This window comes from Python bivittatus, unplaced genomic scaffold (assembly GCF_059951505.1).
Source record: "Python bivittatus isolate LINGU-HERP-01145 unplaced genomic scaffold, Pbiv_v1 ctg000020_np1212, whole genome shotgun sequence".
Taxonomy (NCBI): Eukaryota; Metazoa; Chordata; class Lepidosauria; order Squamata; family Pythonidae; genus Python; species Python bivittatus.
This window is the reverse complement of record NW_028277030.1, coordinates 6,444,561-6,471,842: the sequence shown is the minus strand read 5'-3', so window position 1 is coordinate 6,471,842 and position 27,282 is coordinate 6,444,561. Positions and strand designations below refer to the sequence as shown.

The following is a 27,282-nucleotide window of genomic DNA, read 5'->3' as shown; positions in this document are numbered from 1 at the left end:
AAGTCTCCCAGATGTTCTCTCTGGCCCATCTGGTGTTCCTTCTGCTGCTGCTTCAGAGAAGGTCTACAGTATAACAATAATGAAGCCAGTGGTCTTAAAATCTTCAACCTAGATGCACTCAGCATTGGAAACAAATAGCTGTTGTCCAAATAGAGCATATTCTCAGAGAAAAACAGAAGCTGTCTACATTAAATGGATAACTTTTTCTGGATTTCAGACATGGGGTTTTCTGCAAAGGGAGGTAGGTGTCGCAAAGAAATGCAAATGCTGTTAGCAAATAAAGGAGATACTAAATGAAATTTCAGCCCTGGAAAAGAAGTTAGGGTAAGACAGAGATTCAAAACAAGCCTGTCTTGATTCTGTTTGGCAGTGTTTTTCAACCTCAAAAATTTTAAGATGTGTGGACCTCAATGTACTCAGCATGCTGGCTGGGGAATTCTGGGAGTTAAAGTCTACACATCTTAAACTGGCTGAGGTTGAGGAACACTGTATACAGTAAGAGAAAACAGAGAGAAACTCTGTCGGGCTTTCAAGATTCTGTTATTATACCTTATAATAGTAGACTTCCGATATCTTTGCAGCGTCTGTTTCCTGGCCCAGCCTACCTCAAAGGGCTGACATCTCCCAAGCTCCACCCAGAGATACAAAAAACTGAAGCGTGCAACTTTTATGCAAGGCCTGTGCTTTCCCACTACATCATGGTTCTTCCTGCTACTAAAGATCCTTAGTGAGCGGATTATTTTTAGAGGACTGTCTTAAATGGCATTGGGCATCCGCCATCCTGGCATGCTGATTCTAATTAAACACAACTATTGCAAACATGAGATAAATCATGTTTAGTGATTACAGATGAGATTGCACTTAATGCTCAGCACCTTGCTAAGCTCCAGCGCATTAAACAACTGGATGTCCTTTATTTGAAATTTGGGAAGGAAAGGCAAAGAGGGGCGGGGTGACTTACTCTGAAGTGGTAAGATGGTGGAGCACCAGCCAGATCTCCTAACGTTCCAAAACTTGTTCTAGCCATTCAGTGGGCAACTCTTACAGATCCCTATAATCAGAGTCAGTCTGCTGTAGGGAACAGAGGATTCCCACCCACATCTTTTGTTTTACTTGAAAAGGCCCTTTGATATTTCTATGCCATCGGTGAGCATCCGGCTCCTTTTCTTTTAAAGCCTCTTCCCTCTGGATACATGGGATATTAATATGATCCTTGTAACAAGCAGCAGAAGAAATAAAACATCTAGGTAAATACGGCAAATGAGATTATAACCCTTAGCTTTCTGATCAACCCCTGTGACACAGAGTTTCGAGCAAATTAAACTAAATGTACCAGTATTTAATGACTAATCCTTTTAAGTATTTTAATGCCCAAATGAAGATTTCTTGGGGGGCGAGAGGGAAAGCATATGTGGTTTCCGTTAGAGCTTGCCTCCGGGCGTAGGATTGAACAGATTGCTCCTCTCTTTCTTTAGCTCTCTTAATTAATATTTCACTGCTTTTGTTTTTTGGCGGGCAAGCACCACGTGGTTGTCTGGTTCTGAATGGACAGTTCCCTGCTGAAGCCCTGCTGACAAACAAGAGGCCGTGTGCTGCAGGGCTAGGCGGTTCAATAAAGGAATTGCTCTTGCAGAAGGCCAGTGGGGAAGTGGAGAGGGCCCAGGAGTCTCCAAGAAGCAGGCCCCAACCACACAATTCAAAAGGCACACATAGCAAGCAGACTTCCATCTATCTAACTACCTACCAATTTACCTGTCCATAATCCTCAGCTAGGTTTGGTGTTGCTTGAAGACTATAAAAAGGGGCAACTTTCCACATTCCAGGAAATATCCTGCCAGCAATGATGTGGCTTGACAATGTCTGGAAGGCAGACAGGATGTTCCAGAATGAGCAGATTACAGTACAGAGGCTTTTGCAAACTGGGTTTTTCTTTTGCACTAGAGAATTAGAAGTAAAGTTATTTTTCCCTAATCGTCTCTAATCAAGAAAGCAGGAGAAAGCAGATGGGGTTGGAGGAAGCTGGTTGTGAAACTGAATGATTCACAGCTTGACTGTTGCAGCATGCTCTGTCTGGAGCTTTTCTTGAAAAGTGCCCGAATGTTGCAATTGGCGGAAAGTCCTGTATGGCAGTTTGGCTGCTAAATTCTGCAAGGTAAATGGTCTCATGAAGTCTGTTTTGAAAGATATGCAGCAGTTATCAAAGGTTGGTCAAGCACAATTTAAGGTTTTGATATTGACTTGAAAGGTGGGATAGAAATCCAAATCATAATAATAACAACAATGTATTCTCTTCGGAGCTATCTTTTCCTTCCTCCCCTCCTCTCAGAGCTTAGAAAATCAGTAGAGCTGCAATTCTTTTCTCAAGCTTTCTATTCAGTTTGGTGTTAATTTTAGTGTGTGTGTCTGCGTGTATATATATTAAAAAATCCCCTCTCACCCCTATGGGTGGAATGTCTCTTTTATTTATTTGTTTATAAGTCAAATTTATATCCCAGCCATCTCACTATCACTGACTCTAGGTGGCTCACAGGTAAAAAACATAAAAACATTTAAAAACTACAAAGCGCATTTAAAAAGTATGAAGTACCAGAGGCTTGGAAGGTTGAGGGTTCTGCACAGTACCTGAGCTGTTCCTAGCACTGCATTCTTCTGGACAGAGAGCTCTGATGTTGTTCCTGGGATCTGTTGGAGCCACTCTCCTAGCTTAGGAGTCACAACCCCAATTGCTCCTACCACCACTGGGACCACTTTGGCCTCTACTTTCCACATCCTCTCTAGTTCCTCCTTCAGGCCCTGGTACTTCTCCAGCTTCTCATGCTCCTTCTTCTTGATGTTGCTGTCACTTGGTACTGCTACATCTATCACTACCTCTGTCTTGTGGTCCTTGTCTACTACCACGATGTCTGGTTGATTGGCCAGCACCTGCCTGTCCATCTGGATATGGAAGTCCCACAGGATCTTAGCCCTGTTATTCTCCATGACCTTCTGTGGAATCTCCCATATGGACCTGGGAGGGTCTAGCCCATACACTGTGCAGATGTTCCTGTACACAATGCCCACTCGTTGGTTGTGCCGTTCAGTGTATGCTGTTTCTGCCTGCATCTTACACCCTGCCACTATGTGTTGAACTGTCTCTGAGGCCTCTCTGCACAGTCTACACCTTGGGTCCTGTCTAGTGTGGTAGACCCCTGTACACTGTATGTATATGTACGTGTGTGTGTGTGTGTGTGTTAGTTGCCTTGAGTAGTTACTTGAATAGAATTGTGATATATGAATTAAATAAATAAATAAAGGAAATATGGACAACTTTAAATTGTATGAACTTGATTTTTATATTGTGAAAGAAGATGTGGATGAAGATGAAGAGATTAAACCAGGGACAAGATAAATATATGCATATATATATACATATACATATATACATATATACATATACATATACATATACATATATATATATATATATATATATATATATATATCTTCTTAAGAGACGCATGTAATTTCATCACTTATCTCCCAATTCATTAAGTATGCCAAACTTTATACTTGCAAATACATAAACCTATGAGCAAGTTCATACTTGTTCTGAATCATTCACAATGACTCACTCTTGATGAAAGTGTCACAACATTTCCATGAAATGAATGTAGACAAAAATAACACTGGATTCCAAGTGCTTTGCTTTTTTTTTTTTTTTTAACAGTGAGAAACTATGGACAGTTTGCATGAGAAAGCAATTGTGGTTACTTGAAATATGGATTGAAATGATGATCACTAATGGTATTCTCATCTTGCAAATGATCATGGAGTTTTCTTTGATTTTCATTAGTTAGCATACATCTAAATTTTTAAATATTTCCTTCACTCTAATTCTGAGCTGTAAGACCACATTTCCATGCACATGTGTTTGTCAATAATACATAGTTCTCTGTATAGATAGCCCATGCTCTTGATATGTCTAGGATTGCACATGTTTATCCAAATTGCCAAGCTTTATTAAAAAGCTGGATGTTATCACCACTTCAGTGATAAGCTACAAATTCCCAAAACCTATATTAGACATGGACATTATTAGGGCTGCGTGTTACTTCGTTTTTAAGTTCTGCTCTGAAGGTGATTCTGTTGAACTTTAGAATCAGATTGACTTTCCAAATCAGATCAATGAATCAAATTGAATGCCCTCAAATCAATATAATTATTCAGAATGGCTTTGTGCTTATGCAAAAGATCCTTTTTAAAATTGATTTGGAAAATCAAATCACTGCTTCAGATTGACTTAATTTCTGAATCAATCCAAATCAAGTCAACAGTTCAGGCAAAAATGGAGTCAATCCACACACCCTTAAAATTATAAAATCTTTCAAAATACTGTCCCAAAGTGATTCTTTTTTTCCCCAGTGGTCACTTCAAGCAGTAAAGTAATTGGTTTATGTAAACAATACTGTAAAATATTTTCTCTTCCAGTTTTGCAGAATTCTATATAGGAGGCTGGTAAAACTTTAATGCTGATTATTTTGCCAGGAATTGTAGCTGGCTCCAGTTTATAGCTCAGGATTGTAATACATACAAAATAGGTACCTTTTTTTCCATTTCCCCCTCTTCTTTTTAATTACAAGAAAAGCAGAAAAGAGGCATATGTTATCCTTTGACATTTGCCTTTCTTAACGTCATATGATTCTCCATGAAGTTTCATCTCTACCAGCATTGCAAATATATTTTTCCCTCCTATGTAAATATTATACTATATTCAAGGCAAACATGTACATTTCTAAAAAAGGAGAATGCATTTGCAATCTCAGTTGCCATCTCAAGAGGTACTCTTTAAAATATACATAAAGTAAAGGAATTAGAGGTCAAATATTTCTGTCTGTGTGTAAGATGTAGCCTGGTCTCACCAGATGGCATGTCCAAGTTTAACTGTCATGTAAAATTACTTCCAAATAATGGACCTGATCTCCTTAAAAAATCTATTCTCAGACATTTATTTTCTATTCCTTCCTTCATTCTAGCACAGAATCTCAAATACATGCTTTGGACCACATCTTGACCCCATCTCAAAACAATGGAAAGAACTCTAATTTGATATGAGCTTTGGCCAAACCCTTCAAGTTTTCTAAAGCTCTAAGGCTTTGATCAAGCAGCCTTCATTCAACCAGAGTCTACCAGGGTGTCAGCAAAACAATTAGTTTAAGGTGGATCTACTGATATTACAGAACTAAGTCCATAGTTTGTACTGTGACCACACAGTGAGATATTAGTTATTATCAAAAAGTTATTTTGAAGTCCCTCCTTTCTTTCTATTAAAAAAACAACAACCTCACATCAGTAATTCACACTTGCTGATTAAAAATGAAACTTCCCTACCCATTTTATTGCTGGGTTGCTTAAGATGTGTTTTTCTTTCCTGTATCATATTTAATTCTTAATTTTTAAGTGGTAATTCTCAGGGAATATCTTGATTTTATTCATGAGTTGTTATGATCAATGGGGAAATTAAAATATGTTTTAAAAACATAAATACATATCCCCTGATGGATTCTACTATCTCTGAAGTAGCTGGTTTCAGTCTGGGGAATGCAACATATGCATTTTAATAGCAAAAAGTCAAGGAAAATATGTGCAATATATCTTGGATTCTTGAGTCAATAAAAGCCTCATGTTTCAAACCATGAATAAATATGTGTTCAAATTTTGACAAAAACACCACCTTAATCATAGATTTATTCAAGCTGCTCATACCCTTGGGAGAATAATGGCTTAAAAATATTAATAGCATTACCCTTCATGTAGTGAGTATTTGCTGACAAACCCTAGATCTAGAGTGAAGCCACAAAAATCTAGCAAAATATACATCTTTGTATGAAATATTGCAAATGTGTAATTAAAAGTCATATGCAAAATGCAACTATTTATCTGAAAGGAAGACAGCCCTAAATTTAAGATGATCCTCCAATAAAAGATTAGACAGAAAACATAAATACAGCCAAAAATCCTATGCAATGTTTTGTTTCTCTACTTTACCAACCTAGCTTGACCAACTTCAGCTGAAGATTTTCCTTTCCCCAATAAGTATTTATAAATGTATGTCACACTTGTGTGGTCATGTGGCTATTGGTCCTATCTATGTACTTGTTAGAAGCCACAGTCCAAAGGGGAAAGGAGGAGGGGAGGGGAGAGGGGGAGGGGGAGGGGGAGAGAAGGAGGGAAGGAAGGAAGGAAGGAAGGAAGGAAGGAAGGAAGGAAGGAAGGAAGGAAGGAAGGAAGGAAGGAAGATTAAAACTGTCTTTAAAATAAGGTACCTAATTGATAAAATTAATTGATCCCCATCTGCATATACCAATCAGTCTCTTTTACAATCCCAAACTTCGCTTACATACAGAAATACACGAAGCCATGCATGCTGCATTCCCTTCTTCCAAGAGAAACAGCAAAAAAGAAGAAAGCGGGGTGGGGTGGGGTGGGGGAGCCTGGAAGGAGATGGAGGGAGGGAAGGAGCAGCATCAATGAGAAGGGAAATAAAGAGAAAGCGGGAAGCAAAACTGGATGGAAATGAGGCAAGGGGAAAAGGTAGCTAGATGGGAAAGGGAAGAGAAGAGAAGAGAAGAGAAGAGAAGAGAAGAGAAGAGAAGAGAAGAGAAGAGAAGAGAAGAGAAGAGAAGAGAAGAGAAGAGAAGAGAAGAGAAGCCCTCTCTTTAGGGACTATGAAAAGGGTTAAAATTCACTAGGAAAGCAAGCCTTCCCAAGCAAGGGCTAATCTTCAAGCTAATCTTCAAAGGCATCTATGCTTTTCATCATCTTTGCACTTACAGCCCAATCCTTTGTTTTAAATGCTTATTTATTCTTATCAGGTAATGTAAATTGACTGCCCCCACCCCAATCCAATTCACAAGTAATTATTTGGGAGGGGGGGAAATCTTTATATCAGGTTAATATGACAATATTGAAATTCCCCATGTTCAAGAGTGACTGTTAATCCCAGACAAATTATGGAAATCATAGCATTCTTTCACCTGTATATTTCCCTACTAGCTGGATCTTGGCTGGTAGATTTAAATTTAGGTGTCCCTCAATATTCACTGGGATTTCTTTGACCCCCTACTACATTCGTCTGCAATTGCCAACAACCATATGTGAATGCCAGCGCTCAGCTTTATCTTCAGATGAATTATTTTAAATGGATGCTATAGGTTTGATGGTATATAGACATACCATAGTGCTAAGAATTTAATTAGGGAATAAGGCTTTCTATTATTGGTAAGCATAAATAAATGAGTACCATAGATTATTCTCAATAATCTAAAGGGTCTGATGTTAATCACAGTCTACAGATGTTTTCCTTCTTGACTACCACAGAGAAATGTAAACCATGGATTCTTAAAATGCATCTGGAAAATATCATCAGTCTAATGTTTTTAATGGAAGAACAACTTGTGATCTGGCCTGATATTTTCTTACAGAGTAATTATGGGAAGTATGACCAGGATCTAATTGAGATCTTGGAAGAGACTGTGTGGAATCTTTCATTATGACCTCAAGTCAGTTTTTCATCTTTGAGTAATTGGGCCATCCTTTCTTTCATAGTGAATATTAAATAAGTCAAGATAAGAGCAGCCGCTCCCAAAAGAATTGAAGGCCTTTCTAGATGAAGGACTTTGAGAATTTAAGGGCAATGAGTCAGCACATCAGCACCCTCAGATCAGTTTCCTGTGCTCTTCCTTTCTAGGTAAGTATGGATAATGTCAAACTCTTTCATCAGTTGACAATCTTGGGTGACACTTTCTCTTCTCCAATTGCTTATGGCTTGGCACAGTGGATGCAACAGCCATCCATTAGCGGGCTTCTTAGAGCATGCCTATGCGATAATTCTGAAAAATAATTCCTCCACATTTGTTACATAGGAACCTCCACAAGCCTATCTTGAACAGGTCCTTTGCCATTCTTCACTATTTAAGTCCCAACTTGCAAATGTTGGACTAACCTGGATTCAGCATTACCATAGAAGAGGTTACATTACGAATCCAAAAGAGTACGATTTAGGTTCTGTGAATAGATTAAATGTAGTTTCTCAGCTTTTGGCAATTGAAAATCTTGAGAAAGATTCCCAAGGGCAAGAGAATGTGGACTAATTTAATATTGGGAAAAGCTTGTGCTGAAAGGATGGACTCCCCAGACCACCTAGATAAAAGATGCCATCACATACAAGATGAACCACGAACACAAATCTGCACTCCAATATTTACTGCAGAAGAAAACAGTTCAGGACCATTAAAAGTGAAGTAACATGTAGACCTGTCACTGATTCTAATCAGCTGAAGGAGGGACCTTAAATAATACAGGTTAAGAGAAGCCAGGGACACAAGCAAGCATGTTAAACAAACAACTGGTATAGATGGAAAAATGAACAAATGCAGCCATCCCCCAGCAGCTACCACTCCCAGAATTCCTTCCCAGAATTCCAGCTGGTATGACCAATGCTACTAGGAATTCTGGGAGCTGAAGTCCTCTGGGGAGCAGAAAATTATTTAGCACACTTACTTTTCCACAGTTGTCAAGAGAGTGCTAGGTATGATGTTTTTCCATCTGGGTTGTTAAAAGGTAAATGTTCTAAAACTCCCCTGGATAAGAAAGGCTGCCTGAAAATTGAAACAATAAAACATCTCTTATTATATTGCCCTTGTTATAACAACTTGAATTTAAATACATTAGCCCTATACTGCTGGAATACTTAGGCAGATTGGAGTTTTATATGGTTCTGCTCCTTTTGGATGTAAATTGTTACATAAATGTAAGGGTATCCAACATCTGTGTAACTGCTGTAAAAACAGGGTAACAATCCTAACACACTGAGAGGGCATTAGCGTTGGGAAGGCTGAGCAAATGCATACAGGAACGATCCTTCTTTACTTTCCTAAAATTAATATATAAAAAAATACCTTAAAAGCTATTTCTGTCAATCCAATCTGCCATTGCTTTATGTTAATTCATATTCAGGAATAGAGTTTTATTTTCAGTGCTATCAATAGACAGCAGTTACATCGAACCCACAAGGTACGGAATATGTGAACCCCAGCCAATATCAGGCCTTACCTTCTGGATCTGTCAATGCTCCTAAGAACAACTCTGCTGAGTAGCACTCCTGAAATTTCCAAAGAAGAAAAGCTATAACCAGCAGAGAAAGAGTTGGAAAGACACAGGTTAACTGTTTGTTTTTTCACTGATATATTCAGTCTTTTAGCAGCTTAAAATGTATCTTCTTTGACTGACTCATCACCGTTCCATGGCTCAGATGAATTTTCCTTGTTCTATGAAAGACATTGCATGTACCTTCTCTGTACACCATGCATGGTTAGGCTCACCTGACCATGAACATTTTCATTTTGATGATGGCTTTAGTTGGATTTTATCTGTTGCATTGTTTTTGCTCTTTTTGTGGTCTTACCTTGGTTTTATTGTGCACTATTCTCATCCCTTTAAAAAATATTTTCTCCAGTTACTTGAGTAGAGTAAATATGCCACAAATAGATAATCAGTACTGCCTCAATTGGTGATGTGTGTTACTTTTTTCACATATGGTGCTCATGGGCTCTGTGCATTTTATTTAACTGAAGCAAGATCTGCATAGAGTAGGTTCTACGGGTTTACTCACTGCAAAACCTATAGGTAAATTACAGATGTGAACAACCATCAATCTTAACCTCACAACAGAATTTTAATTTCACTGCACATCATAAAGTCACGCATGTCTTTCAGTGAAGTACTGTAAGTTCATACATTATTCCATTTGTTTATCATCCAGCATATGATGTGACATCCCTTTGTGAACAATCTGTGAAATGCATGACGTAGGGTATAGATGGCAATAGATGAAGCTGAAGAAAAATACTGATTTTCAACACTCCTATCCAAAGAAAGACAAATATTATGGCATGGATATATGTAGCACAAGTAACAACTATTACTCCTAAATAAGATATCACTGGTATACAAGTAGAAATGATAAGAATTAGGAGAGAAAGCCTCCTTTGCCTCCTTGGAAAAAGGGAGGGGGACAGTCAGCTGGTGAAGAAGAATGATCCAGTTGTAAAATGTAATTTTGCTAGATTTACAATTAATTTTATTTCTAATTTTTTCTCTACTAATCCCATGATTTTTAATATATCCACAAATACATTTAATGGGACACATATTTCACCGAAGACATTTGCTTAAAGAGAGTGCTCATATGTGACAACATTATTGAAATGGTGAAATCTAGAAGGGCCTCAGGGCCAGATGGAATAAGTATAGAGGAGTGCAGAAAATTCAAGGAGAGAATATATCTCCTCTAGTGCTGGAGATACATCAAGTATCTTTTCAAAATGAGGCCCTGCCAGCTTCGTATTATGAAGCTCATATACGTGTAATTTTGAAATGGATTGTTTAACAGCTACCTTGGTAAGAAAATTACAGAAAGTGTTACCCAAATAATTTATCCAGCATAATCTGGATGTATGAAAGGGCATCAAGCCTCAGATAATATTAGGCTCTTGGGTTTTATAATACCTTTGTATGCTGCTAAACATGAATCAGCAGTTCTAGCACCACTGAAAACAGAAAAAGCCTTTGATGCGGTGTCAATTAACTTTTTGGATGAAGTGATGATGAAGTTTAGATTTCCTATAGAATTTATTTCTTGGATAATAACTGCTATTCCAATCCCTCTGCTTGAGGATTTCCTAAGAAGAATATCTCATTAGTAATCAAAATGCATTATTTAATAAATCAAGGATGCCCTTTATCTCCCTTAATTTTCAGTGTGGTTTTCAAACCTTTGGCATGCCTAATAAGACCAATTGGTAATATCTGGGGAATATAGGTAGCTGAATTTCAATATAAGTTGCTGCCATATACAGACAACATTTTAGATCTTCCATATAATTACCAAAGATCTTTACACAAATTTATAATTCCTATTTTTAAATGGCCAGTTTTACTTTTTTCTTTTAATTTTTCACAGATCAAAGCATTCATATTTACCGGCAGGTTGATATCACCGTTAAAAAAGATAATAGGAATAAACCAGTGCACCTGTTTGCCCTCTTTTATTGGATTAATTTTCTCTTGGGCAGCGTGCTTGGATATGTTTAGGCCACCACCTTGAGACCTAGCTTTTCTTTAGGTAGATTTTGGTCAGGAGGGCCCCTTGAGGGAAGTATTGTATTTGGTTTTTAATGCCTCCTTCAGTCAAGGGATGGTGCTAAGCCCTTTGTTGAAGAGATCATCACTGGATCCTTCCCCTCCTGACAATTACAAAGTGGTTTCAGATTTATCATTCTTGGCCAAGGTGGTCAAGCGGGTGGTGGCTGTGCTTCTCCAGGTACTTCTGGATGAAGTGTATTTTCTGGAGCTATTTTTTTTCCAGTTTCTGGCCAGGATATGGTATGGAGGCAGCATTGATCAGATGGACATTTTTGTTCAGGGAACATGACAATGGTAGTGTTTTCTAGCTTACGCGGCTTTGATACCGTTGAGTATAATATTCTCCTGAACGTCCTTGGGGAATTGGAGGTTGAAGGTATGACTTTGTAATGGTTCAGCTTCTTCCATGAGGGGAGGCTCCTGATGGTTTTCTTAGAGGATCACTGCTCCACAGCCCTTGAGCTACAGAGGGCCACAAGGTGTTATTCTCTCCCCCATGCTCTTTAATATCTCTGTGAAGCTACTGGGAATTACTATTGTGGGTATGAAGTTGTGTGCCATCTACATATGCAAATGACTCTTAGGTATACTTCTGTATTCCATGTGAATAAGCTGTATTAGGCTCTTTGGTGGCTCCTGCTTGAGTCCCTTTGTGGACTGAATGGAGTGTAATAGACTAAAACAGATTCCAGGCAAGACAGAGGGTTTGGTAGTTGGTGAAGCTGGGTTTCCTTCATATGTTACAAACCAGGTGCCCCAATAGTCTTTGAAGGCTTATTGCAAGTGGCTGGCTCTGATCTGCTAGGCTAAGGGCCTTCTCTGTGGTGGCCCCAGCTTTGCAGAACTCCCTTCCTCTCAGAGTTTGGCTTGTCCCCTCCCTGCTTTTCTTTAAGAATATTTAGTACTCATTTTTAAATTCTAGCTTTCTTCCCTTAGGATTTCATTTTTAAGAATATCCTTCTGACGTATTTCAGTTTGCAATGTATTGTTTGGGTACTGCCATTATTCATGGATTTTATATTATAGTTTGTGGTAGTAATACATCTTTGTAATTTTTGAAGTTTTATTAATGTTTTTGATTTATGTTGTTAATCTTCTCAAGGAGTCAGTGAGTTATAAATTTGATAAAGAAATACATTAATAAGGAGAAAGGGAACAGTAATTTTTTTCCCAGGTAGTAAGACTATTTAGACCTTCCTGCCTTTGACTGTATGTTATTGTTGTTCTGATAAGAGAAAGCACACCTCGGAATCTGTTTTCCATTTCTTCTTGTAACTCAAGAACAACAACAACTTGCCACTGAAGCACAAGACTCTCTCACACTGGACCATGCTGTTTCCCTCTTCATTCCTTCAAAATCCTTTCCCAGAGGCTACCCAGATGAAAGCTTAAAAACATGGGGAGAATTTGCTCTGGAAAACTAAAGTAGGCCATTCATTTATTACCCCTGATCATGTCTCAGCTCTGCAAAACTGCTCTTGTAGCCAGGACAGCACAGAAGGGAATCAATTAACTAAGTGAAAAATGTGATTCATTTCTTTAGAAGGATAGCTTTGGGCTAGCAAATGAGAAGCCATTCTACAGCTTTTACTAAGTAAATACATTTGGATGTGGACCATTTCTGCATGGGGGGAGCATAGGGGTGATTCTGGATGATTTCCTTGAAAGGGTATAACCAAACCCATTCAAAGCATGGCAAATGCAGCTGACCTGACTGAGTTTTCCTATCTACCTCCAGAGCCCAGGTTATTTGTTTCAACTCCTGATTTCCCTGATTATGGAAAGCAGCTTTGTGGTTGCTCTGCAGGACCAGAGGAGTTAAATTCTCCTCTGGAGGAATCACTATTTTGCCAAGGAAGCTGAGGAGGAGATTGGCAAGGTCTGTGCACTTTCTCTGCCTTGTTTTGGCTGCAGGGAAGTGAAAACCGCAAACCAGCCTAAACGAAAACAAGGAAGATTAAAACATAACACTTTCTTACTTCCTTTCCAGTTGGCCCTTTCTTTTCCCAGCTCCCCCACCCTCACTTTTCTGGGGACGAATGAAAACTTTCTGTGACAGAATGATTATTATGGGAATCAGATAGTAGACTGAGAGAAATCTCAAAAGCAGATTCAGGGAGCAGAGCCTTCTAGATCTGCAGGGCACTGAAGTCTCTGGGGCATCTGATTTAGAACTGCCATCTCTGTGATTTCCCAAGTCCCTGTTCTTAAGACCATGTCTGGGTAGATACAGCAGGATTTCCTTTTCAATCTAATTGAGGAGGAAAGCGAGTTGGACGGCCAGATCCTAAGCATATTTCCTCACTTCCACTGAAAGGAAGAAGGAACCATTGAAATGGATGGGGCTTCTTCCCAAAGGTGAACGGCAAGGCATCTGGGATTTAAATCCATATAAGACAGCGCCTCTATTGGGCCAAAGAAGGGTTTACAAAACTGTATGCCAAGTTCCGAGTTTCTAAGAATTCTTAATAAGAGAAAATAATTGAAAATCCAGACTACACGGGGGACGGGGTTGAGGAGGAGAGAAGCCACAGGCGGCTGCGGTTTGAGTGGGGTCCCCATCAGGTTTCCGACTTGGAATGTTTGAATCGTCTTCATTATCCTAAGAGGCGGGTGGCTGTCCTGGGCTGGGTGGGCCAGTCAGATATTTAAAAGAGAGGTAATTCGAGACGAGTCAGCGCCAGGTCGGGAAGGCGGCTGCAGTCTGGGACCGGGAGGGAGAGAGCCAAGGACCGTTACTCGGGAGCAAGCGGACAGAGGGATTGTCCGCCGGGGAAATATGCAGAGGATGGCTCTGCTTGCAGGACACACGGCTAGAAGCTTCCTAAAGTAATTGCAGGGACCCCTGGTCGATGCACCTGTTTCTCTGCTCATCTCTATTAGGCGCAATTCGAAATGCGCCCCAGCGCCGAGAAAAGAAGACCCTCGGGAGTCCTATTAATAAATAGCCTTTCGAGATCCAAATGTGAGGCAGTCTCATTCTCATTCTCCCTCTCTCTTTCTTATGAACTAGTTAAGTAAGAATTCCTGCCCCCAGGATCTTTCTTCGGAGAAGTCCGGCGAGGCCGAAAGGGTTTGCTACTGACCCCTGGAAAGGGCCCGTCTGGAAACTCGCCTTGCCCATTTCCGACAATGCATTGCCATTCCGGTCGTGTGCCCGGGTCCATTTGTAGAAAGAAAAGCGGCTTGACTGACAGCTCCTGTTAACCGGCGCAAACAGATAGCAAGAAATCCTCCCCTACCTCGGACCTTCAAACAGAGCCCACCTGTCTCTTCGCCCGCGGCTTCTTCCGAAAAACCCTTCGCGGTTTAAATACTTAAAAGCCAAGCAAATTAAATGGCAATTAAAAACCAGCTCCACCCGCTCCTTATCGCCACTGCTGACGGTTTCAGCTCGCCGGCAGCAGAGGGGAGATGCCAGGTGCTCACCCGCCTGCCTTCACCAGGCGCGGCAGCGCTCGGCGCAAGACCAGGGTGGCAAACGCCTCGACGCAGGCAGCGGGGCTGGGGTGGCTCTGCCGGCCCACCTCCCGAAGGGAACCTGGCCGATTATGGTGAATCAATAGGGGGATTTTAAAAAAACAAAAACCCGCCTCGATTAGCCTTCCACTAAACAAAATAAAGTCTGTGGCACTGCAAATACTTTTGTCCAATGGAAAATGCTCATCTTTTCTCTTACAGAAGTTCCACGTTCAGTATTATTTCCACTATATGTCAACGTGTGTGAGAGAGTGCATGTGTAGTACCTATATAAAATGCCTCGCAACAACACTCGGGTTTCAAATAAGTGCTTCCTTTGAAACGCTTTTTTAAGAAAACCAATGTGATTTCATCTAGGATGCCCCACATTAAAAGGTTAGGCTGTGGTGGGGGCTTAATTTCGATTCTGTTCTCTGGGAAAAAAAAACACAACCCGGCTAATTGGTTTTCTGTAATTTGGGGTGGGGGAGAAATTCAGTTACATACAACGCAAATTTCTGCTCTGGTCAAAAGTGTGGGGGGAAAAAACCACACAGAGACCGCAAATACAGTGAGCTAAAAGAAACAACTTACCAGTTGAAAAGGATGGCTTAGTTTAAATTCATCTATGTTGTTTTATATAATAGATCTAGTTCTTCCCAATAATAAGAATTTTAAAAGGCCGGTATCGTAGCGCTGAATGTGGGGATCCCACATTAGCCTAAGTACGGGTGAGAAAAAAGCGTTCTGAAAGAGCGAAGGGGAAAATGTATAAAAACGTTGAAAGAACCTCCAGTTCCTTATTAGGCGAAGATACAATATTTATTCCTTGTCTCCTGGGATGAAGCTGCTCTATCTATTGTCCTCCCAGTTCTCAGTGCTGATGCTTAATTTTCAAAACTTCTATATTACCAAGGGACCTACGACATCAGCCAAAGAAATACCCAGCAAGTACAAAATCTGATCCGGGGAGCCGCTTTTGTGCAGAGGGGAAAATTGTTCCTACAGGTTTTTAAAAGGCTTGCATGGCGGAAAAACGGCTGGCGATCCCGACAAGCAGATCGGGGGACACCTTTGCCTTGAGACCGAATATAGAGGCGTCTCTATTTTTTCCACATTTGGGGGAAACGCGAGACGACGGCAATTTTTCTAATTTTTTCTAAAGAAATTGTTGTTGGTTTGATGGTGGCTTTGGTTCTTTCCTTTCCTTTTAAATTTGGAGAAGGAATTTAATTTCGCGCCTCGTTCGAAGAACGCAAAATGTCAACTACTTTTCCAGGACTCGTCCACGATGCGGAGGTATTTGGTGTGTGTGGGCGCGCGGGTGTGTGCGCGTGTGAGTGTATGTGTGTGTGCGTGTATGCTTATGCATGTGTGTGTGCGAGTGAGCCTTCGATGGGTGCGCGTGTGTGCGGGTGGGTTTTCTTCTCTTTCTCTCGCGCGCGCTTCCTTTTTTTATGTTTGTGTATGTATGTTAATCCACGTTGGACCGTTACATTGAATTATAATCCGGCTTCAGAAAGAACTTGGGGAAGTGAAGGGCGAAAATTCGTTAGGACATCTGTCGCCAGGAACAGGCGAGGGGCAAACCACTGCCGCATTCAAACGGTCGCCCGGACTGAAACAGGCTGAGCGGCGCGAGAATGTGCTGAAATGTTGACGACGCCTGGAAAAGTAGCCTGAGAGACAGCCGGGAAACTGGGGGCCCAGCAACGCGCGACCCCCCTTCAGATTCTTGGAAGGGGAGGTTTGGGTATAGGCTTGTTTTGGGACGGGACGGAGACCTTTTTAACCAGGAGGGGGAAAGACGTGTCGAGAGCCTCGGTACAGAGGAGCCGAACCTGCTCTCCCAAGTAGGGGCCCTGCGTCTTTAGCCAGAGAGTCAGGATCCGAAAAGGCGCCGGTCTGCGGCTGAGGCCAGCAGGGAACGGAGCGGCTCTTGCGTTGAGTGACTTCGCCAAGCGGCTACGACCAGCAGCCAACGCGGGGAAAGAGCGACTTAATGGCCCGTCGGTGTGGATTCCTCGCTTTCAGACGTACATGCACACTTTGATTTTGTCTCTCTCCTTTAAAAAAGAAACCAGAGCTCAGAGCTGCCCGGCATCAGCCCAAGCTGTAGGCGAGGGCCAAGGCTAAGGAAGCCGGGCTGGGGGCGGGGAGAGCGCTAGGCAGAACGGGGTGCTTCGGGCCGCCCGCTTTCCCCATGCCAGGCCTGCCGTCCCTGGGTTACCTTTTCCCTTCTGCCTTTCAGATACGTCACGATGGATCAAACAGTTACCGTCTGATGCAGCTGGGATGCTTGGAGTCTGTGGCCAACTCCACCGTCGCCTACTCTTCCTCGTCGCCGCTCACCTACTCCACCACCGGCACTGAGTTCGCCACCCCCTATTTCTCTGCCAACCACCAGTACACTCCCCTGCACCACCAGTCCTTCCACTACGAGTTCCAACACAGCCACCCGGCGGTTAACCCCGACGCCTACTCCCTGAATTCGCTCCACCACTCTCAGCAGTACTACCAGCAGATCCACCATGGAGAACCCGCCGACTTCATCAACTTGCACAACGCCCGGGCGCTCAAGTCTTCCTGCCTGGACGAGCAGAGGCGAGAACTGGGGTGCTTAGACGCCTACCGTCGACACGACCTCTCTCTTATGAGCCATGGCTCCCAATATGGGATGCATCCAGATCAAAGGCTCCTGCCGGGACCAAGCCTTGGGCTGGCCGCCACGGGAGCGGACGATTTGCAGGTAAATGACATGCGCTTCCGGAGCGCGCGGAATCGCCCCGACCCCTCTCTGCCTCCTTTCCCTGCCGCGTCGCCTCTCCTGCCCCGGATCAGGATCTCCGAGCCCTGCCCTGCCCTGCCTGCCCTGCCCTGCCAGGTTAGCTGCTCCTTCGCCTGCCAGCCCTGTCCTACGAGGGTGGAGGACCCAGCACTCGAGTCAGGCAGGACGCAGCGCGACCGAAAGTCAGCGTTTCCCAGGAAAAATCCGCTCTCCTCCAGAAAACCTTAAACACACGAAGGTAGACTCCCTACTAGGTCCCGAAGCGAGGAAACCGGCAAAGATTACGGAATAAGATCAGAGTTAGCCATAGCAAGAAACAAGCCCTGAAAGTAGTACCGGGTGTGAATATATCTGAACCTCCATCTACCCACGAGTCCAGCCAATTTCTTTTGCTTAATCTCTTCCTGGCCTTCCCACGATGGAATTTGTTTCTATGGGCGCCTTAGAAATCTAAACAATAAAGACTTCACTACCTATCGGCTTACCTCTCAACTCTGCCTTTCCCGAAGCATACAGCGGTTCATTTTTGCTTACACAAACACACTTTTCCCGTTGTAAAATGTTATTTCAATATAAGGGAAAAAATTATATGTTTATACACACACACACACACACACACACACACAAACACGCCAAGAACAAGAAAATCACCCCAACAGGTTAGTCAAGAAAGCAATTTTCCCGGATACATCTGATAAAGTGGTTTCTGGTTACCGTGCTTGACACGGTGATTATTTAATATTCTGGTTTTCTTATCACTATTTCCTCCCTCGAACTATTTAAATTAGAATTATTCCTTTTTTAAAAAAAATGTTAAAAGTGGTTCTATTTTCAGAGAAAAACAGAAATGTTTTACTCTTTTAAGCCGAAAGTGAAAGCTGAGGGGTAATATGCTAACTAAATGAAAGCCTCTCACACTCATACACGGTGGAATCTACACAAGAATAAAATCCTCAGGGGCCATAAACTCCTTAAAACCTGACTTTCTGCGCTGAAACTCACTCAGTAATTTTCTACGCGTCTGTTGCCTCCTTCCCACCCACCCCCGTTCCGTTTTCAACAAGAGCTTCCCTTATGTTCCTCCTTCTCCCAAATCTGCCATTCACTGTTTAGCTTCACTAAGACCTATTTACTCCTCTTTTTTATAACCACGTCTGCTGCTGATTTTTTTAGCTGTACATTTTTTTTTCTATGCCAAGCACAAAGCCTTGTATCTTTTTTCAAAAGAAGGGATTAGCGTCGTTTGCAAGGAAACCCACAATGCATAAATCCTGTGCGAAAAAGCACCATAGTTTATCCAATTTTCGACTTAGTGCCATTCAACTGGTCACTTGTGCAATGTCATCCGACCAAACAACGTTTCCCCCCTTTGACCCTCCCTTTCCCCTCACCAGGCAGGAGACAGCAGATTCATTTGGAAGAATCATTTCCATTTTTTAAAGATTTATTATTGTTCCTAGCTAAGAGAGGAGAAAATAAGATCATATCTTCCCTCCTTTATGTAGGTATGCCTCTGGGTGTGTGTGTGTGTGTGTGCACATGCTCATTAGGTATTTGGCTTGTGCAAGATTATTAAAAAGCCTATTCAACAAAACACTTCTCTGATTCTTCAGTTGTACTTGCAGCCCAGCTGGCTTTCAAATCAGGATACAGAAATGCTGGTTTGTTTGGATCATGCCATCATTGGGTACTTCCTTAGCTGCAAACCAGGAATAGGACTGTAAAAAGAGAGAAGGGAACCCCTGTAACTGATTTCTATAGCTCTACCTTATCGATGCTTTGTTCATTTCACTTCCAGGTTTTATAGGAGCAAATTATTAGATTTATGGCCCAAAGTGAAAGGACCATTCTAGAAGAGGGTTATTCTCCAGTCTTTCAGTCTCTTTCTTTTCTTTTTCATCTCCCTTCCCCCTCTTTTCCACTTTCCTCATCAACATATGTCTCATTTCTAATGCAACAAATGTAAATATACTTTCCCCTGCTCAGAATGTTAAGTGAAAGTCCAATAGTTTGGAAGGCTGTTTAAGTCAGCCTAACAGATGCAGGGATTCTTGGAGCCGCAGTGGACATCTTTCAGTCCCCTAAAAAGATTTTCCATGGGCAACAAAGGAAACTGTCACACCTTTTCCCATCATCGCTTTAATTTATGCTCAGTCGCCCAGTTTTTGTCCATATTGATTTCATAATCACTTTAAGGCAGAACATTTAAACTCAAAAGAGGCCCTGAAAAGGAGGGGTTTTTAGGCCAGCATCAAGATGGCGAAAAAGGGGGTGGGGGTGAAGAAGGACTGTAAAGGTTGTTTTTGTAAAAGGGTTTTGGGGGGTATTATGATTATCATGCCCCAACTCTTTCTCCACATAAACGTAATTCTTCACAGGCTGCTGAGTAGGTGAAACACCTTTAAAAGCTTATTTCATACTTAAAACCTCATTTGTTTGTAGAGGAAAGCGTGTGTCTTTGTTGAAACTTGCACTAACTAAAAAGAATTAGAGGATGCAGTTTGACAGAGCACATAAGCACACACAGTACACGCTACATGCACATGAAGAAAGGGCTTTTTTTATTATTATTTTCAAAGTTCTCCCTTGTATCTTAAAACAGGCAATGATGCTCACTTTATATACTTCCATGGGAAGTACGTAACCTGTCTTGGTCATTTTCCTGTTCAGCTTAGTCTAGAACTATATTGTTAAGAAGTACCCACTTTTATACCAACACATTCTCCCACCCCAACACTCATCCTCAGATCTGTCCATTGTCTCCCTCTAATTTGATTCACTGGTGGCAATTTTGTGACACAGAGATGCTACATTTCCAGAGGTTGTGCATATTTTATACCACACAAATAAGCAGAGAGTCACTTTCATTTTTATTGCTTCTTTCTTTTTTCCTGTGCCAAATATCCCTTTGGCAACTTCTGTCTGTGTCCATACTACTCGTTTCCTCTTTGCCTGCCTGCCTGCCTGCCAATCAATCAGTCTGTCAAAGAACTGTCATATTTGAGAACAGAAAAAAGAAGAAGAAAAAGAGAAGGCTTATTTGTTTTGAGCAAGAGCTGTGCTTTTCTAAGGTTTCCCCTTCCCATCTGGCAATTCCAAAGGAGAGATATTATATCCATTGCAACGACTTCAGCCTGTTCTAAAATCCCAACCATTTCATCCTTGGAGCCATGCATTTTGCCTGCTTGGATTTCTGAATCTGATTTTATTTTCTTTATTCAAGGGTTCGGTGGAGGCCCAGTGTGGGCTAGTGTTGAATGGACAAGGTGGGGTGATAAGGAGAGGTAAGCACTTTTTAAAAAATTATATTCTTATCCCTCCCCCCTCCTTCATCAAAAATCAAGTCTTTTCCCTGTCACCTGAAACAGTTTTTGTGGGACAAGCTATGGGTCTGAAATTTAGTTTTGAAAAGCATTTGGGGCTCTTGGCTGTTTTTTTTTTTTTTAATTCCTGTAACTCTCTCTCCCCTTCCACTCCCCATCAGTGAAATCTTGTAAGAAATCTCAGAAATCATACTGGGAGAAGAAGTGGGTTTAAATGATTAGTTTTGCTTGGAGGGCCTTTAGGTGGCTTTTGAATTCAGACATGGCCATACTGAAGTGGAAGGTTCAAGAAGGAAAGTCTTTGCGAGTTAATGGTGATGTTGCGTGGACCTTCTCCCCCCACCCCCACCCCCACCCTGCTGGCTCTGTTTCACTGTTCGGTAAGCGTCTTGCAGCCTTCCAGTCATGCTTGTGGCTGGAACAGTTTGCACCCGGAAAAGCAGAACGCTGGGGGAAGGAACTTGGTGACTGTTAGCAATCCAAGTTTAAAAGAGAAGGCAGTGTTTGCAAATAAAAATGCTGGTAGGTGCAGGAAAAGTTCAGCAACAGTAACGAGTTGGGGAATTTTCCCAGCCCAAATTCTATATTCCTATCCTAATGATTTAGGTGTACAGAGATGTATATGTGTGTACAGGGGGTGTCAGTTTAAGTTCTTTTGTGACCATTATTTTAATAGACACATGTACTACCTTGTCAGAAGGATTATAATGCAGGTTAAGGAAAATATCAGAGCAGAACCTTACTCAAGATTTATATCCTGATGTGAAATGTATTTGGAGGAAAGGAGGAACCTTTAACTTTCAAGAATTGTAGAGAATGAGGTGATCCCCTTCCAACACCAACCCACTCCACAAGGCTTGGGATTCACCACTAGAAATTGAGATATGCAGCCTTTAATTGTTGGGTTGGGGGTTGCAATTCATGCTGGGTTTATGTTAGGCTTTTAATTACTCCTGATCCAATCCCTGATAGCAGACAGAATAATGGTGCAGTAGTTGAATTTGTTGTATCTTCATTCATTGGATCGACTGGAATGTACACTCAATAACTTGGTAATAAATTCAGGCAAAACAAATAAGGCCATTTATAAATTAATAAACAGGCTAAACTGGAAGTAACTGAAAAGAAACACATTAGTTGCTTTACCCATGTCCTCCTCCATTTGGCTTGTGAATACATATAGGCGAATTTCAGATTTGCTATTTGTACTATATATGTTATGCATTTAGCTTTTCTACCAGTTTAATGTCATTGTGGAAGGAATGAGTGGATTGAATTTTAATTTCAGGGAAGAGTGGGCCACAATGAACAAGCAGAATATTAATTTTAAAGTCTAGATTTAGATGTATAAAATCATAATTGGTCATAACGAATAATATGAATTATAGCATTCTAAAAGAAGCACAAAGTGAGGCTGGCAATGAAATGTTGTTTTTTAAAGCCGGTCAGACTGCGGGCGTTCCAAAATCGCATTAATTGGGGAAAGACGACCGGAATAGCTTTTTTGGTGCTGAAATGGACAGCGCCTTGACAAGGCGTTCTCTCCGTCTGAAGGCAGTTCCGCTGACCGCTTTTGCAACTACGGCTCTCAAAGTTGAGGTTTTATAGGTCTCTCGGCTTTACTTCTTGGAGCAATGGGAATCTAGAAGGCTTATTTCTAAATAAATGCATGAATTGTCTGTTGTACTTCCCTAACTGTAGGCCAATGGAGCCATCTATTCTAAAGCATATCTCAGTTGTAAATTCCTCCCTCCCTCCCTCCCTCCCTCCCTCCCTCCCTCCCTCCCTCCCTCCCTCCCTTCCTTCCTTCCTTCCTTCCTTCCTTCCTTCCTTCCTTCCTTCCTTCCTTCCTTCCTTCCTTCCTTCCTTCCTTCCTTCCTTCCACCAGACTGAATCTTTTGACCCCTTCTCTCCATGCACAAAAGGTTTTCGTTTCTGTGTTTGGGGATCCATAAGTAATTTTATATGTGGTATCATTATGCAGTTAAACAACATGAACTTTGAAAATAAATAGGAAGATGGAGTGGTTGAAGAATAAAATACTTTTTCCAAGGGCTAGTTGCAGTCTAGATATGAAACAAAGGGGCATTTCTCTGGTGTAAGCCACTTTAAATAGTTAACAATGACTTCTTCATTCTCATTGAAATAACTCTCCATTTCCCATCACAAGAGGGTGGAGTTTTGAGTGTCTTGGAACTCAGTTCATGTCAGAGATAGACAAATGTTTTTGTCTTTTGGGCTAGATCATTACTGCCCAAAGACAAAGAAGCTGCGTTGCCTTCAACTGAGGTGCTGTGTTTGTAGCACTTGACTGGACTCTAATCTCCCATCTGAAGGAGGTTTTCATATTGAGTCCTTCAGATAGTATTGGTGCAATTTCTCTAAGCTCTTTCCTGGTAAGGAGCTTCCAATTACTGGAGCTACTGATTGTAGGAAAGAAAGACTGTACACGCTCTTTCTTTCCCTCCCTACTCCTTCTTCCTTTTAAATGGCAACTGAGTTATTCAATGATATAAAGAATGATAATAAAGAAATCTTGTCTGAAGATGAAAAGCTGTTTCTTGCCTAATCTTAAAAGCTCATGGTCTGGCTCCAAGAGCCAACCATCTTCTAGTGAAGCCAAGGAAATATAGGGAAGACAACTCTGTGTGTTTTAAATGTGTGCTTAAAATACAGAATAAATACTTTATCCCTTTTTAAAATATGATAGTAATAATCGTAACATTTCAGACTTGGGCCCTGGAATTTTCAATATGGAGTCAGCTAGACTGTCTCCATCCTGGCCACTAACTCTTTAAAAAATATAGCAAGGAGGCCACCTAATATTTTAAACATTTTATTAAAAATCTCAGAGGCAGGTTAGGATTATTTAAAAGAAGGAGGGTACTGTAGGTCTCGAAAGAAGACAAAGATTTCACTTAAGAAAGCAACAGGAGGAAAAGAGGGAGGGAGAAAAATCTTGTTTCATTAAAAAAAACAACCCAGTAATTTCAACTCCCAAATTGAGGGGGAAAAGAGGAAAGAAGCATTTAGAGACTTGGCTTTAGAAATGAATAATTATTAAACAGATGGAGGAACTGACAAGAGTGAAGAGTAAGCTATTCATACTAAATACAATGGTGAGATATTATAGATAAAGTGAACGATTTCACCCCGGATCTATCTTGGCTCTTCCTGTGTCTTTGGAAAACTGTTTCGTGCCCTCAACACCTCCATCCCACCCAAGAAGCTGCCTCCTGCCTGCCTCTTCCTCTGACTTGGCTGGTCCCAGCTGATAATTCTTGGGCTTTTGGGCCTGGCCAGTTTGTTGCTTCCATGAGAGTCGGCCAGTAGGACGTTTTCCTTTTGAAGGTTGCAGTGGGGGAGGGGCGATTGGGGCGGCAGGACTTCAGTGTTGGCGAGCTAATTACCAGCCAGCGCCAATAGTAGCCACTGATTAGGTGGCCCAGCTCCCACCGCTATCACTTCCAGTTAATGACGTGCAGGATTTCGCCTGGAGCTCCGCTCCTTGCACCATCGCAACCAATAATCTTTACTTTACCTGCTGCGAGCGTATCGATAGCTTCTCTAGCCTCAGGCATCAAGCTTTGATATGGTAATCTTTCTGAGGACCCAAATTCTGCAGAGATCATATTAATGTTGTACATACAGACAGGCACAGCTTTGCCTTAAAAGTTGAATATTCAGATCGGCTGTTTCAAAAGGAATCACTTGCAAAGATACGAACTTCCTATTTACAGAAGATGTCTGAGATTTTTAATCACAGAGGAGCGGCGAAAGAAAGAGAGTTCTCTCTCTCGGCTCCAGCCATCTCCCCTTTCCATTCTTTTCTCTTCCTGTCTTTATAATTTAGTTGTTGTTTTTTTTTAATCCCCTAATTATAAGTCTAGGGCTGTTGGGGGGGGGGGGGGGGAGTCCCTTTCTTCCCTAACTTCTTCCTCTCGTTCTCTCTGTCATCTGTTCGGTTTTGCTTCCTCTCTGGAAGCTGGTCTAGGAACCAAATGCACCAGAGGAAGGAAGGAAGGAAGGAAGGAAGGAAGGAAGGAAGGAAGGAAGGAAGGAAGGAAGGGAGGGAGGGAGGGAGGGAGGGAGGGAGCAAGCAAGCAAGCGGGAGGGAGGGAGGGAGGGCGGGAGGGAGGGGAGGACAAGACAGGCCAGTGGTGATCCTTAGCCCTCCTGTGTCGTTTTATGAAATGGCACTCCCCCCCCCCCTCCCCCTCCCCCAAAAAAGAAAGAAAAAAGAAAGCTGCCTCTTGCTTCACTTTGTGATCGTCTCTCTTCCCCTGCCCCAGGCTAATTTCAGCAGCTTAAATACTGCTATCGCCTCTGGGCCATAAAAAGAAAAAGGGGACCCGGGCTATCCACACTGTCTCTTTCCCGATTGCCCTTGGCAACGTAAAATACAAACTACTTTGAATCAAAACATTTTGGAGAAATTAATATGATCTGAACTCTTCCCGTTTTAAGAGATCTTGAGTTTGTCAAATCGCTTAGAGGTGACTGACATGAAAAGGCTGAGGTATTAATGCAGAGCTAGGAACATTGTCAGATCTTATTTGATTAAAAATATCTTAAAAAAAAAAAAGACTTATAAAAAGCCTGCGCATCAGTCACCAAAAAGCAGTCTACCCAATAAAGCACCTCTTTGGACAGCCGCCCACCCCCGCCTTTGATATGTTTACTTAAGGCACAGCCTATTCGGATTTGATTGTATGTCTTTGATCTGCATTTTTAATTTGAGGCACTTAATTATGAAACCTCAGCCTAATAAGTTATTCGGGATGGGGGGGGGGGGAGAGGTGGGGAGGAAAGGGAGTTTTTAGCATGGGATGGACTAAAGCTCCAGGGGGCAATATCTCAGACCAAGCATTTTTATCAAAAAGCCTACGATTTTTGCTTATGCATTCATTCTGATAGGATATAACACAAGGATGCATGTGCCGCATTAGGAAAAACCCAGCTTCGCCTCCCCGCCGTCCTCTCGAAGCCCGGGCGTACAATACAGACGAGAGGATTAAGAACAGGACGCAAGCGGGGGAGGAAGGAGCAGCCGTTCGTTGGTTTTCACCAGAACAGAAACGAAAATTAAAGGAATTTGGGGGCAGCGGTTCCTCCAAATCAGGGGAGGAAAGAGAAGGAGGACAACTGATGACAGAGCTGAGGTTGACAGTGATCCTAGGCCTGTTTTCTCGAGAGTCCAAGCCTACTCCTCGCGAGTAAGGCTGGCAGGGCCACTTCACGCAGGTACACAAACGCACCGCCCCGCCGCCTCTATTGCCTTGTGCTTCTTTTGCTTCTTTCCCCAGACCTCGGAACCCTTTAATCGTCTGGACACCACGCACATCCGCGCGGGCGGGCCTTCTAGCGTCCGCGCTTTGTAAAGAAGGCTCTCTTCTTTTGCCGCCTGCCATCGCGTTGGGCTGCGCGCTTTCTCTCCTAGCCGTCTCGCGGTCCTTCTCCTTTGCCTTCCAAGGCGTCTAAACTGTGGCTCCCCTCCAGCATTCGGCGCGGTGCTCTGAGGCCAGTCTAAAAGCCACGCGGGAAACTTTGCTCCGAACATGGCTGAACAGATAAACCCTCCGCCGCCTTTAGAGTCAGAGTCCGGAGTCCCTTTCTCGCCCCGCCGTGGAAGCCGGGCTGGAAGGCGGAGGGCGCTCCATCTCGCGCGCCTGCTGCCTCGGCCGCTGCCTGGACGGCTGAGTCGCGCCCGGAGCCCGGCGCAAGGCCAGGAGAAAACAAGGACCCGTCCTCTGGCGCAGTGCTTGAACTGTAGTCTTTGTGCCTATCGCCCCAATTCCCTCCCCTCTCTTCAGCTCTTCGCTGCCCACATCTCGATAATCCCGTAATATCTATAATTTGCCCTTACTGTATTGTCCTTAACGCGGCTGCCTCTTTTTCAAGAAGCCATTTAATCTGCGTCCCATGAAAAAGCTTAATGCGCTAGGTTAATTAATAGCTCCAGTTGAGCAGATTTCAAATGGAGTCACAACAAGCCAGGCGGGGAAGGGGAGGAAGAAAAAGACTGGCTGGCTGGCCGACCTGGGGAAGGGCGAGGAAGACCCGTGCAAAAGAAGCGGCTGGCAAGCCCGATGTTGCTGCTGAGGGTTCAGAAATGGCTGGACCGGCTGGCGGGTCACGTGAACCTTCCAAGCAGATTCATTGAATCCCTTGGTAAAGCAGCATGTTCAGAGAGGTCTTTCACTTTCCAGCCCGAAGGATTCATAGCTCTCAGCCCCGTTCCCCTTCATGTCTCTCAGCTTGGTTCTTACAGAACCAGGAAGGATTCTTCAGAGGCTGGTTCTGCCAGAGTCAGTGGATGCTGCATCTCAGAATGCAGAGAATAGCCATATCTGCCCAACATTAATGCTTGATGCTTTAAAGCTTTACTGGGTTACAGTCCTTCTCATTAGATACTGAAGGCTATAGGCCACCACAGCTTCAGCTATAATCACCTGAAGAGGCCACAAGAGGCAAGGATTGCTTTAATGCAGCCAAAATCAGTCCAGTAGTCCCTTATTTCAAGGAGACACA

General features: G+C 42.5%; 1 protein-coding gene across 1 annotated transcript in view; it reads left to right on the top strand.

The window, feature by feature from the left end:
- The first annotated feature begins 15,900 nt into the window (after nt 1–15,900).
- TFAP2D (transcription factor AP-2 delta) overlaps nt 15,901–27,282 on the top strand; it is a 46,987-nt gene continuing 35,605 nt past the window's right edge. The window contains exons 1-3 of the mRNA XM_007435380.1: nt 15,901–15,939; nt 16,892–17,389; nt 20,652–20,712. Of these exons, the coding sequence (XP_007435442.1) occupies nt 15,901–15,939; nt 16,892–17,389; nt 20,652–20,712 (598 nt within the window). The remainder of the gene's footprint in view (nt 15,940–16,891; nt 17,390–20,651; nt 20,713–27,282) is intronic.